Below are 12,915 nucleotides of genomic sequence, written 5' to 3'. Positions count from 1 at the left end.
ACCTGTGAGCGCGCATGGAGAAGGATGGTGGGGGCCGAGTCACCCCCTTGACGGGACGAGTTTAACAAGCACAGCCGGTGACCTAAACTGCTTTGGATTTGTTCATTTCATGACATTTGTATTTGTATATGGGTGGTCGTGTACTGGTCTGTAAGATTTCTTTTCTCTTTCCCACTTCTCTGTGCTTCTGCATTCTGTTCGTTGAGGCTTCCAACTGAATATGAGAGGAACGGGAGATATGAGGGCTCAAGGTGAGGGAAATGATTTTTACTTAAAATATTTTATAGGTATTTACCTTGTGTGTGTGGCAGAAACGATGCTCTTTTCTGAATGTCCTGCATCATATGCCTGCTGTCAATGTAGGATTGCTTGGTGAGGTCCACGTTCTGTGGTTCTTGAAGCACCAGTGTCACTGCTGCCGCCTCCCAGTGGCCGCTTGAGGGCACCAGAGTGCCATGGCTAACGGCTGGTGAAAGCCTTCCGCCTCCCAGACTGACTCGGGCTTTCCACTGGTGTTTGGGTGGTGCAATACGGGGCCCTCCTGCCTGGGCACTGACAGCCTGAAAGTAGCTCTGGGAGTCAGTAGGAGCACTGTTGGCGTGTCCATAACTCCTGCATGATTCTGGTCTCAAAGAATGAAAGCAGAATATTGAGAAGAATTTTTCGTGTCTTAAATTAGATGTTGTTTTGTTTTGTTTTTGTTTTTTTAAAGATTTTATTTATTTACTTGACACAGAGAGAGATCACAAGTAGACAGAGAGGCAGGCAGAGAGAGGGTGGGGAAGCAGGCTCCCCGCTGAGCAGAGAGCCCGACTCGGGGCTCCATCCCAGGACCCTGAGTTCACAACCCGAGCCGAAGACAGAGGCCTCAACCCACTGAGCCACCCAGGGGCCCCTTAAATTAGATGTTTAAGAATGATTATGTAGTCAAGCAATTTGCTTTTACATTCTGTAGATCATTCCGTATTTCATTACACAGGTTTGGAAGTTGGGGGAGTTCACCAGTTAGGCTCAGACAGGCCTCTGTGGTTGCAGATCTCGTCCACTTAGGCCCTTTCGATACCAGTTACCGCCAACATGCTGTCTCGAGTCCCTGTGAACCCAGTTGCTCTCCTGCTGGTCTTTTTAAAGCTCAGCTCTGATCATGGGACTTTTCTGATTGAAAACTTGCAGTGGCCCCATTGCCTGACCTGCTCTAGGTGGCCTCAGCAGCCCTGGCCTCTCCCAGCCTCACCCCTACCCCAGCTGAGACGTCACTCCCAACCCAGGCCTGCCTGTGCCAGCCTTGAGCAGGCTCTAGCTGTTCTGAGTTTGCCTGCCACGAGTACTCCGCGGCTTTTGTAGGGGTGATGCTGTGCGCCCAGTTCCAGCCCATCTGTACACTCAGTGTCCTCTGTGCTTTCCATACATCCTCGCCTTCCCTTAAGACATTCCCTCTGCTCGGCACACGAGCTCTCTTCCTCCGCCCCGCTGTACTGGAATCCCATCCTTCTTGGTTGCTCTTTTCAGAAGCCACCCCTCCTGGAAGCCATTTCCGCATTCCCCTGCACCCCTCCCTTTAGAGGCTCCACCTGTTGTCCTGCCACCCTCTGCGGACTGTTCCTACCTTTCCTGTACTGTTGCTGTTGCCTTGAGCTGGTCAGTCTTCCCTCCCCCAGCCCCAACTTAGCTTGAGAGCTTTTGCTCATTTTCGTAACCTGTTTAGTGTCTAATACAGCATTTTGCACGTAGGAAGCTTCTGACTGGTTTGACTGGATTTTTAACTAAATTGAATATTCTGCCACCACATGGGCAGCTACGTACATAGTAAACCTGTGGCCCACCCTCGGCTCTGACGAATTTGCCACAGGATGAAGTGTTTTTAACATGCATGTACTGGGTGTTTTTAATACACAAGAGTGTCTGGCATTGTCCTGATTGAAGCATTCCAGTGTACACACGAGAGTGTAAATAAAAGTTTATAGCAATGATAATTAAATGCCATGAAGAGCAAAATATGGTAGACTCAGAAAGTCGTGGACTTTCTGAGAGAACTGTGCCGGGGGCGCCACTGTGACATCCCCTTGTCAATGTTCGGACCACCCTGTCTACCCCGGGTCAGTAGAGGTTGCATTCCAATCGGTTGTTGGAGTGCTCTGCTCTGCAGCAAATAGGCCTTAACATTTCATTTTTATGCTTCAGTAGTAAGATAATGTCATCTAAGAATTATTTTTAACCATAGAATTAGTGGTTTAACAAAGCGGCAGAAAAAATACTGAGGTAGGTGGAGGGAATGGAGAGAAGGCCCCCGCCCGCCCCCTACAGTATACACAGCATCAGGGGCCACCTGCGGGGAAGATGATTTTGAACGATGTGGAGGCCCTGGCTGTCCTGAGTGAAGGTTATGAGGAGCCGACCCAACAGGAGAAGTGATGGTGCAGGGGCAGCCGTGCTGGTCAGAGCCAGAGGCTGGCCTGCTGACCCCGCCTCCCTAAGCTGGGCCTTTGGCGGCCCGCCAGCTCCTTGCCACCTGCAGTCAGCCTGGAGAGGAAAGCTGGGCCCTTCTTGGAGAAGTGCTCAGCTCTGTCCTTCACCTGAGTTCCAGGGATTCTGTTTAATAGATTATTTTCCTCATGTTATTAAGTATAGGTGCTGGCGAAGATTTTCCAGCCAGGTAGAGCTTTGCGTGTGTGGGTCATGGTTTGAAAGGCGCGTGGGGGGTGAGTACTAGAGGAATGCTTCTCAGTAAAGGAACAGATCGCCACATGGGAGCCTGTGCAAGAGCAGCGTGGGGGCCAGTTACTCTGTCAGAGCAAAGATGTTGATTATGAACTAGCTGGACTAGAAAAGGTTGGTTTTTCTGTACAATTAAAAATAAAGCTGCCACTGTGCATTTCAGTCGCAACGTATCTGCTGAGCAAAAGGATGAAAACAAAGAAGCAAAACCTCGCTCCCTGCGCTTTACCTGGAGCATGAAAACCACTAGTTCCATGGATCCCAACGACATGATGCGGGAAATCCGCAAAGTGCTGGACGCCAATAACTGTGACTACGAGCAGAGAGAGCGCTTCTTACTCTTCTGTGTCCACGGTGACGGGCACGCAGAGAACCTCGTGCAGTGGGAGATGGAGGTGTGCAAGCTGCCAAGACTGTCTCTGAATGGGGTCCGGTTTAAGCGGATATCAGGGACATCCATAGCTTTCAAAAATATTGCTTCCAAAATTGCCAATGAGCTAAAGCTGTAACCCAGTAATTACAGTGTAAATTAAGTAGCAATTTTAAGTGTTTTCTTGAACACTGATGGAAATGTATAGAATAATATTTAGGTAATAACGTCTGCATCTTCTAAATCATGATATTAAAATATAAGGACGAGAGCACGCCTGGGAGCGGAAGCTGGCCTTTTTTCTACAAATGCACTACATTAAAGATGTGTGACACGCATGCTCTCTGTCTTATTTCCATTGCCCTGAAAGTCAGCGTGTAACATCATCGCCACGGGCCTCCTGTCTGTGTGGTGTGAGCGTGGACTGTGCGTGTGAAGTAGTGCATATGGACGGCTCTCCTTACACTGGCAGCCAGAGTTGTTACAAGTACCTCTGTGGGAGATCATTTGGTGCTAAAACATTAAAATTGCCAAGGAGGAAAATATTGAATTACTACTAAGAATTAACCTTAAGACTAGTTGATAATTAATACAGGTTTACAGTTCATGCCTGTGGTTTTGTGTTTGTTGTTTTGTGTTTTTTTTAGTGCAAAAGGTTTAAATTTATAGTTGTGAACATTGCTTGTGTTTTTCTAAGTAGATTCACAAGATAATTAAAAATTCACTTTTTCTCAGTAAAATCTTGCATTGTCTCCTAATACTGTATTTAAGACTCAGATTAAGGCAGTGACTAAAAAGTATGTTTTTGCCTCCACCACCAAGTTGACTGAACAAAAGCAAATGGAAAGTGATGAAGGCCTGGGGCCGCTTTGTCCTTACCGTGGAGCCCAGCATTTTGTGATGACTAGCATCTTTTTTCTCCAAAGGCAGTAAAGGGAGAAGTCGGCCCTCCTGGCGACCTGAGAAGGAAGGGAATCAGGAGCCTCCATGAACCCATGCAGAGAGACACCGGGTCTTGACGGTTCTGGGTTCTCCATGAAGTATGTAATTTTCCTCTCTTGGGTTCTTTTTATTTTTTTTTTTTCTTTTGTGATTCAGAGCGTAAATCAATTCTACAGCTTTTTTCCACCACCTACATGGTTATACTGAGGGAGTAAGGTAATGAATTCATCACTTAGGGTGACACTTCAGTCTCTTGGGAAAATTGCCACATTGATTGTGGTGCTCTTTTGAGTTCTGGGTTTTTTGTCGGTGGTCAAAGTATGAACGTCTGGACAGTCACTCAGTCAAATATACGCTGCCACGGGCAGAAGACTGTTTTAGGTGTTTGGAGACGTGTCGGTGAACAAAACAAACATCCCTATAGCCTCTTGAAGCTGATGTTCTAGTAGGACTGCAGCCTGTGAACAGTAAGTCAACGGAGGAACTAAGTGGTCAGTGCCAAGAAAAAAATGCAGAGTGGGCTCAGGCATTCCTAGAGATCTGAGGGTTGGTTGGTGCCATGTTAAATTGGGGGGGATGGGGTTGTGGCTTGTCCTGTCAGGGAGCAAGGGGAAGCCAGGAAAGCCTTTCAGAGGCTGTAGGCAGTGATCAGGCAAGAGTTACTGCTGCCCAGTGAGACCGCGGTCGGCTATGGCGATGTCCTGAAATAAGCAACTGCATTTGCTCTTGGGCTGGCTGTGGACAAGTGAGCAGAAGCCCAAGGCTGTACACGTTTTTGGCCTGAACAGCAGAAAGGACAGGTTTGCTGCCCATTGGGATGGGGCAGCTTACTGTGGGGGGAGGGTGAGCAAGAGTGGTTTTGAATGCAATAAATTGGGGGGTCCTTCAGACACCATGTGGAGACCCAGGAGGGACCCCAGAAGCCCTCAGCCCCTCAGCCCTTTAGCCCCTTGGGTGGATCCTATGCGGATATGGGACAGAAGCTCCCAGAAAAGGGGTGTGGCCTGGGAGGAGCAGTGGGGCGGGAGGGGCCCCTCCCTCAGGGATGGCTGTAGACCTGACTGGGGCTTTCAAACTTCGCTTGTTAAACAAAACAGGCCCGCTCCCTCCTTTCACCTGGGGAATTTTAGTTCCTCCTTTAGACCCAGTTCCTTTGCACACCCACTTCCTTCCCAGCTCTGCGTGTGCAGGCTCTCCCCGCCACTGCCCTGTGGAAGTTTGCAGAGGGAGAAGCCGAGCTCTGCTGACGTTTGCCATCGTTTTGTCCTCAAAGACACACTGAAGACTGGAAGTTAGGCTCCTTTGAGAGAAGTTCATTCCCCGTGTGCTCTGATGAGATGACCACTCTGTGTACACGTTATTGTCAGTTGTTGGTTTGTCAGAAGCGTGTGGGCACATGAATGCACTACTAATCCGGTGAGACCGGGTACCGTTCACAGAGGTCCTTCAGGTGGGTCTCATTTAAAAGCTTCTACCACTGACTGACATCGGTTTGATTTCAGTGGCAGCAAAGATAGCGTTGCCTTTACTGCAGCTAAAACATGAAATCAAATTGATTACTAAGGGCCCCTGCCTTTCCTTTAGAATTGTACATTTTTATAATGTGTTTTTATTCCGCATACATGAATTTTGGAAAGGAATATTCTAGAGTACTTGAAAATCACTTCAGACGCAATGACAAGGCCACGTTTTTCCCTCGTTGACTGCTCTGGAGTCCCTCAGAGGTGAGGCAAGGAATGCGGTGGGGGTGGTGCTACTGCTTTTATTTACGTGATGAGAGTGTTGACCTACTCCGGAAACCAGAGTTACGGTTCCAGTAAGCTGACTGGCGTCTGGATCAGGCGAATCAGAGGACTCAAGACAGCATTTTTTTTTTTTTTAAAGATTTTATTTATTTACTTGACAGCGAGAGGGGGAACACAAGCAGGGACAGTGGGAGAGGGAGAAGCAGGCTTCCTGCTGAGCAGGGAGCCTGATGCGAGGCTTGATCCCAGGACCCTGGGATCATGATCTAAGCCAAAGACAGACGCCTAATGACTGAGCCACTCAGGTACCCCCAAGACAGCATTTCTTAATGACTTGTCTGGCTCTTGAGCCATCCTTTCATTTCTAAGAGTGAAGACCCAGGCAGAAAGCTGGGAGGGAACATGTCTGCCTGTGAGAAGCACAACCGTGACTGTTCTCACATTGTGTGTTTCCCCAGAAACCTAGAGAAGGGTATTTGAAAGAAAGATCTCGCTGCGTGTGCTTTATGAGCACTTTACGGTTGCTGTGGAAACCGTCCCTGGAATACCCTTTCCTGGCTGTTCCTGCTCTGTGAGTGGTGTGCATGGTGACCTCAGTGTCCACAGAGTGGGGGACACGGGTGCAGGGAGATGTGTCTGCCTGCTCAAAACTTGGCTTTTTGCGGGATGTTTTTGTTATTTTGGGGGTTGGGGGGTTGGTTTATTTCTTTTTTTTTTTTTTAAGATTTTATTTATTTGACAGACAGATCAGTAGGCTGAGAGGCAGGCAGAGAGAGAGGAGGAAGCAGGCTCCCCGCTGAGCAGAGAGCCCGATGCGGGACTCAAACCCATGACCTGAGTGAAGGCAGAAGCCTTAACCCACTAAGCCACCCAGGCACCCCTGGTTTGGTTTATTTTTGCTGATTGCCATGAGACCCTTTAAAGAGCTCAGAAGCCCACTTTACACTGGGGGGAATGTTGCTCTCAAAGGGAATGACAGTGAGTGAAGGATGTTCCTTGCAGGTGCCCTGACTGCACCGGTGAGTCTGGGTGTGACTCTCCCCAAGAGTAGAACCCGAAATTCTCTCCAGTCAACAGGACAGATTTTCACAGCTTTGTAAATGAGTCTTTGGTCTACCACTTTGAGAGACCAGAACCTGGGGGGGCAAGGGGCGGGGGGGGGGGGCAGATAATCCCTCGGAGGGAATAGGGATGTGCGCCATTGGTGTGATGGCACTGCAGGGGGGAGCTGGGCTTGATCAGTGTCAAACCAGCATTGTGCTCCTTAGAAATCAGAGCTCCTGCAGGGCATCTGGACCTGGCTTCTCCCCCTGGGGAAGGGCGGTCACAAGGGAAAGAAACCATCAGAGGGACTGGATGGGGAAGTTTGGGCACGTGAAGAAGGGGATGGGGGCGGGGCTGAGACTCTGAAGGTGGGAGCCAGCTTGCTAGGATAGCAGAGTGGACACTGCAGGGAAGCCTGTATGAACTCCCAGTAACAAGAACTCTGCGGGGAGGTGAGCTGCGGGCAGCGGCAGAGGTGCTGAGGTCTGTCTGCTGGTTACTACAGTAGGGTCTAGATGGGTCTAGATGGCTGGGAAGGCTGGTGTAGGATGGATTTTAACAGGCCAGAGGACCTCTTAGAATTCACTTCCCTCAGACATCAGAGCCCTGTTTAAACCTGAATTAGGTGGGACGCCTGGGTGGCTCAGTTGGTTAAGCAGCTGCCTTCAGCTCAGGTCATGATCCCGGTATCCTGGGATCGAGTCCCACGTCGGGCTTCTTGCTCGGCAGGGAGCCTGCTTCTGCCTGCCATTCTGTCTGCCTGTGCTCGCTCTCTCTCCCTCTCTCTGACAAATAAATAAAATCTTAAAAAAAAAAAAAAACCTGAATTAGGCAACGTGGCTTACCAGTTGAGGTATATGGCCTTCATCAAGGCTGCCTGGTTTCCAGGCTCTGGGTTCATGACCTGAGGTTGCCTCTTTAAAGTATGGTAGTGATGATCTCTCACTCTGGGTCACTGGCAGAGTCCCCCGGGTGGCAAGTGCAGAGCGGGGTGTCTGGCAGATGCTAGTGACTATGCCACTCACACGGGTACAGGCCCTTTCTTTTTCTTTTTTATTAAGATTTTTTTTTATTTATTTGACAGACAGAGACCACAACTAGGCAGAGAAGCAGGCAGAGAGAGAGTTGGGTTAGGGAGCAGGCTCCTCACTGAGCAGGGAGACCGATGCGGGGCTCAATCCCAGGACCCTGAGGTCATGACCCAAGCTGAAGGCAGAGGCTTTAACCACCTGAGCCACCTAGGTGACTCAGTGCAGGTCCTTTCAAACAGGAAGTCCAGCTAACCCTGTGCTCTTCCGCCCCACCCAGCATAGCCTGAAGTCCTTGAACACTGGGCTCTCTGCCCTCCCAACTAGGACTTACTAAGAAAAGGGGCACCTGGGTGGCTCAGTGAGTGAAGCATCTGCCTTCGGCTCAGGTCATGATTTCAAGGTCCTGGGATGGGGCTCCTTGCTCAGCGGGGAGTCTGCTTCTGCCTCCGACCCTCCCCTCTGCTGGTGATCTCTCTCTCTCTCTCACTCTCTGTCAAATAAATAAATAATCTTTTAAAAATAATAATAAATAAAAATTTAAAAATAAATACTTACACATATACGTACATACTTTAAAAAGGGGGGGAATTACCCCAATTTCTAAAATGTAGAGTTCTGGTCTCTGAGCCTGATGATAGGATACCAGCCTGTTCCGTTGTGTTCCAGGCTCCAGGTTTTGGCATATGTCCTCGGGTCGGGGAAGAGTGTGAGTCTGGTGGAAGAGCTTGGGCAGAGGAGGCAGATGGTGCCACCCATCCTCACTCTACCCCACCCCACCCTCCCTTCAGACTGCTGGTCACCTCTCCTCCAACAGGCCTACTGTTGCCTTCACTTTTAAAGATTTATTTTAGAAAGAGAGCAAGAGCGAGGGGAGGGGCCGAGGGAGGGAGGGAGAATCTCCAGCAGACTCTGCACTGAATTCGAGCATCAGACGCCCAGCCACGACTAAGCTGCCCACATGCCCCTGCCATCACATTAAAATCCCATCGGTTCAGGAGTGCCTGGCCGGCCCAGAGTCCACAGAACATGTGACTCTTGATCTCAGGCCCATGAGTTTAAGCCCCACGTTGGACGTGCAGCCTGCATTTTAAGAAATAAAGTAAAATCAACCAGCTTGCCCAGGTCTGTCATCCCACTCTGCTGCTTCGTGTTGTGCTACGTCAGCAGGGTGGACAAATGCATTTTGTCCCTCCCTGTCCTTGTTAGAAATCAGGCCCCAAGGGGAAGGGTGGTTTGTGTGTGTGTTTTGTGGTTGGTTTTTTTTGGGGGGGGTTAAGATTTTTTTTTTTATTATTTATTTGACAGACAGAGATTACAAGTAGGCAGAGAAGCAGGCAGAGAGAGAGGAAGGGAAGCAGGCTCCCCGCTGAGCAGAAAGCCCAACGTGGGACTCGATCCCAGGACCCTGAGATCATGACCTGAGCCGAAGGCAGCGGCTTAACCCGCTGAGCCACCCAGGCACCCTGGTTTGTGTGTGTTTCCCCCTAAATCCGGGTACCTAGAATAGTGCCAGGTACTTAATACAAAATAAGTATTCATTTAAAATAATGATGATGGTGTTGATGGAGGAGAAGTAGTAGTAGTAGTAGTAAGTAGTAATAGTTGTAGAATGGGCAAGAAATACCTGGAAAGCACAAAGCAATTTCAGTGGCTTCAGTCAGAACTCTTACTGAGGTTGCCCCATAGCCCAAGGCCCAAGGATGAGGCAGGCACAGCTGTAGGAACTGGTGTTTCGATTTGTGGCCCGTTGTCCTTGGTCTCCAGCAACTGTCTGAGTTGAGAGAACTTTCTGTTTTATAGTCAAGGCTCAGAGGTGGCTGGGAATGTGCTTTTCTCTTCACCGAGTTGTCCAAATAGCTGATGCCTATAGTGTGTCATTCGGTCAAGTCAGGTGCAAGACACACCAGTCCTTGGGTGGGTGCTGTGGGCGTCCAGGATTAGGTCCTGAATCATATGACATTTGCCATCTGATGTGAAACTGGGGTTTAAGCTCTTGGCTTAGACCCTTAATCCATGTCCCACACCGCAGAGATGCACAGCGTGATGCTTAGGGCATTAAGAGAGCAGCCGTGCGAGGCTTGGCAGCGGAGTGGCAAGCTGGAGGTTGGAGTAGTCTTTGGGGTGTGAACAGTAGCCCTCAGCTCCCAGTGCTTGGTCGCAGGCACCAAGCTGGAGGGGAGACAGGAAGGAGGCGCAGAGCTCAGGTACCTCCTGCCTGAGACAGGGAGCCTGCTCCTTGGGGCGAGACTAGAGCACAGCTTGCTGAGATGACCCAGGTCTCTCCGGGAAGGCTAGGGAGTCTGGGGCTACAGGAGGCCCTTCCACGGCTGTTGGCTTTGGTTGGATTGCATTGTTGATTTGTCTTGCTGTTTCTGTGGTGGGGCTTGATTCGTTACAAATTCTGAGGTTCTCCTGTCTTTTTCCAGCTCCCCAGATACTCATCGCAGTGGTTTGTGGCCGTGGTGAGATACCTTCTCACCAAGTGGGTTGACAAATAGGTGCCTTCCTGGGGGGCGTCAGTGAGAGCAGGGACAGCTGATCATGCCGCAGCCCTTCCCCCAGCTCGCGCCTTCTGCAGCTTCCTGCTCTCTGCCTCCCACCCGCTGAACCCACCTCTCTGTGCTATTTTAAGCCAGAGCTCTAGAACGCATCCCTCGAGCTGGAGGGGAATGTGGAATTGCTCATCGGGAACTTGCCCAGCTTCTGCTGGGCACCTTCAGTGCCAGGGTGTGCACACGCACGTGCACACACCCTGGGCTGGGGGAGGGGGGCTGGTGGAGAGTCCTGTCTGGTCCCGGATGTTCCTGATGCTCAAGCAGCTTCTTGCCCAGCCCTGGTGGCCTCCTACTCCTAGGAGGTTTCACTAGTCAGGGCTCAAATATTTGAAGATAAAAATTGTGTTTCTTCCTGAGTTTTGCTTCCCCAAGTTAAACTGCCCCAGTTCCTTTCAGGTGTTTCAGGACAAAATGTGAAGATTTTTCATGGTGGTTTGTTCACAGGTTGGTTCAACATGCATTTTTGGAGGGTCAGAGTGAGACAGCTACTCTGAAGGGCCCCATGCTGAACTCTGGGGATCCTAAAAGAACTATGGTAAAACCTAAGTCTGCTAATAGCTCGCTCTCACCGGGAGAGGCGCACAGAGTCTGGAAATGTGGTATGGTCAGTGCTACACGAAGGGGAGGGAGTGGAGGTTCCAGGGGCAGCCTGAAGCACCCCCTGGTCTGCTCAGTGGAAAGGGAAGCTGTGAGTGTGCAAAGGCAGCCATGGAAGGCTCATCCTACTTCAGACTCAGCGCGCGTGTAGGGGCCGTGCCATGGCCAGTGCCCCGCTGAACAGGCTCTGTCTTGTCACCATCCCAGTAAAGTATGTCAGACAATGCACCTCTGTTCTCTTAAGAGGACTTTGGTCCAGTACTTTCTCAGGAAGTGACATGGCAGGATTGGGGTAGAGTTCTGTCGCCAGACAAAAATAGACCCTGCTACACTAGGAAGCCAGGTCCCAGGGACCAAAGTGGAAGCATCCTGGCCAGTGTGGGGCACCGGCATGCCAGCTCCTTCCGGAGTGAGGTCTGCACTGACTTGCCTCTCCCTCACTCTCTAAAGGGAGCTGCCAGCAGGCGTGGGTAGGTGTGAATACATTCTCAAATCAGACGTGTTTTGCATGGAAATAAGCTGGGAAATAGGAGCATATGTAGTCCTGTTCATGAATATGGCACCCAAAATCCTTTGGTAGACGGTGCCCCTGAGGGCCATTTCCTGTTGTGGCACCGGGAGCTGCTCTGTGTACCCCGGGGCACTGATCAAGCTGGTCCCTCCTCTGCTCCTGTCCTCCGGCCAGCTTCTGCTCGCTCTGCAGCACCCAGCTCATTCGTCACCTGCTGCCTCCGATCTCTGCGGTTCCCATCCTCTCAGCCCCAGAGCCCTGGGTCACTGGGTCCTCTCCCCACCTTCTCTGAACTCTGGAGAATCCTGTTGGGCTTGTCTTGCGGCCCATCAAACAGCGGCCCAGCCTGTATGTAGCGGGCAGGGGTTCTGCTACCCAGAAAGGTGCCGCCATGTGTCTTTTGTCCCCACATCACTAAAGATGCAGGGCACATTTTGTTGGGCTGCATTTCCTGGAATCGTGTCAGTAATAAGTTAGACCAAAACACTGGAGCTGGGCCAAGTCCTGTTCTCCTGTGTTCTTCGGGCGAGGAGAACGGAGAAGATGGAAAGCGCTTTGGCCCTCCTTTCTGGTCTCCGGGAAGAATGAGGAGGACGAGGCAGGACCTCTGGCCTCCCTGTACCCAGAGCATTTCCTCGCTAAGGTAAGCATGTTGCTCTGATTTTTGCTGCAGCAGCACGGATGGATCCTGTCGAGCACAGAGTCCGCAGTTTCGAGTGTGGTTAAATACGGGCCACCGTCATTATTTCTTCTCAAAAGGGTACTGCGTTTGAAGTGCTTCAGAATGTGTTGGGCAGTTGGTGGGTCAAAAGTATTGACAAAACTAGACTTTTCACTTTAGTGAAAACTTAATGGACATTGTCTTTTGTTGCTAAGTCGTGTGTTTCTGGAGTAACCCCAGGGGATGTGTTAACACAGGCCACCTTTCCCAGTAATGGAAGCAGCCCGCTTGGGGTGGGGCAGGATGGACGGAGGAAGACCCGAAGCCTGACCCCACAGTCCGGGTTCTAGAGAAAAGTCACAGCGAAGCAGGATATGCCAGGAGAGTGACTAAAGGATAAAGCCCAAGGACAATGACATGTGTGGACTGAGGTCCTTCCCAAAAGGAGGGCTAGGGCAGGCAGAGAGAGTTTCCCGGGAATTTGGGCATAGGTGGGCCTCCGGTAGGGTGGACCAGATGTGGAAAGCAGGAAACAGGCATGCAGGAGGGAGCTCGAGGTCAGACCAAAAGCAGCGAATGAAAGCAGGCCTAGAGGTGTTGGTGGCTCTGCTGTGTGTCTCCTCTCGCATGTTGCCGTGCCGAGTGCACACTGGCTTTGGGAAGGGGAGGGGTAACCCAGGCTGTGTTTCTGGAGCTACTGGTTTGAGTTCCAACCAAAGTCTTGGACAGATTCACCTTGAAGTC

General features: G+C 50.6%; 1 protein-coding gene across 11 annotated transcripts in view; it reads left to right on the top strand.

The window, feature by feature from the left end:
- Positions 1 to 3,423, top strand: part of MARK3 (microtubule affinity regulating kinase 3) — a 120,011-nt gene extending 116,588 nt beyond the window's left edge. For 6 of the 11 annotated variants that reach the window (XM_082737425.1, XM_082737423.1, XM_082737420.1 and 3 more), the window contains 2 exons: positions 207 to 251; positions 2,879 to 3,423. In XM_082737425.1, the coding sequence (XP_082593551.1) occupies positions 207 to 251; positions 2,879 to 3,224 (391 nt within the window). In that variant the 3' untranslated portion in view covers positions 3,225 to 3,423. The remainder of the gene's footprint in view (positions 1 to 206; positions 252 to 2,878) is intronic. The other 5 variants (XM_082737424.1, XM_082737422.1, XM_082737421.1 and 2 more) reach the window with 1 other exon arrangement.
- The last annotated feature ends 9,492 nt before the right edge of the window (positions 3,424 to 12,915 follow it).

Source organism: Mustela nivalis (assembly GCF_964662115.1).
Source record: "Mustela nivalis genome assembly, chromosome: 6".
In the NCBI taxonomy this organism is placed as follows: domain Eukaryota; kingdom Metazoa; phylum Chordata; class Mammalia; order Carnivora; family Mustelidae; genus Mustela; species Mustela nivalis.
Note: the sequence above shows the minus strand (reverse complement) of the source record. Positions and strands in the feature narration are given on the sequence as shown.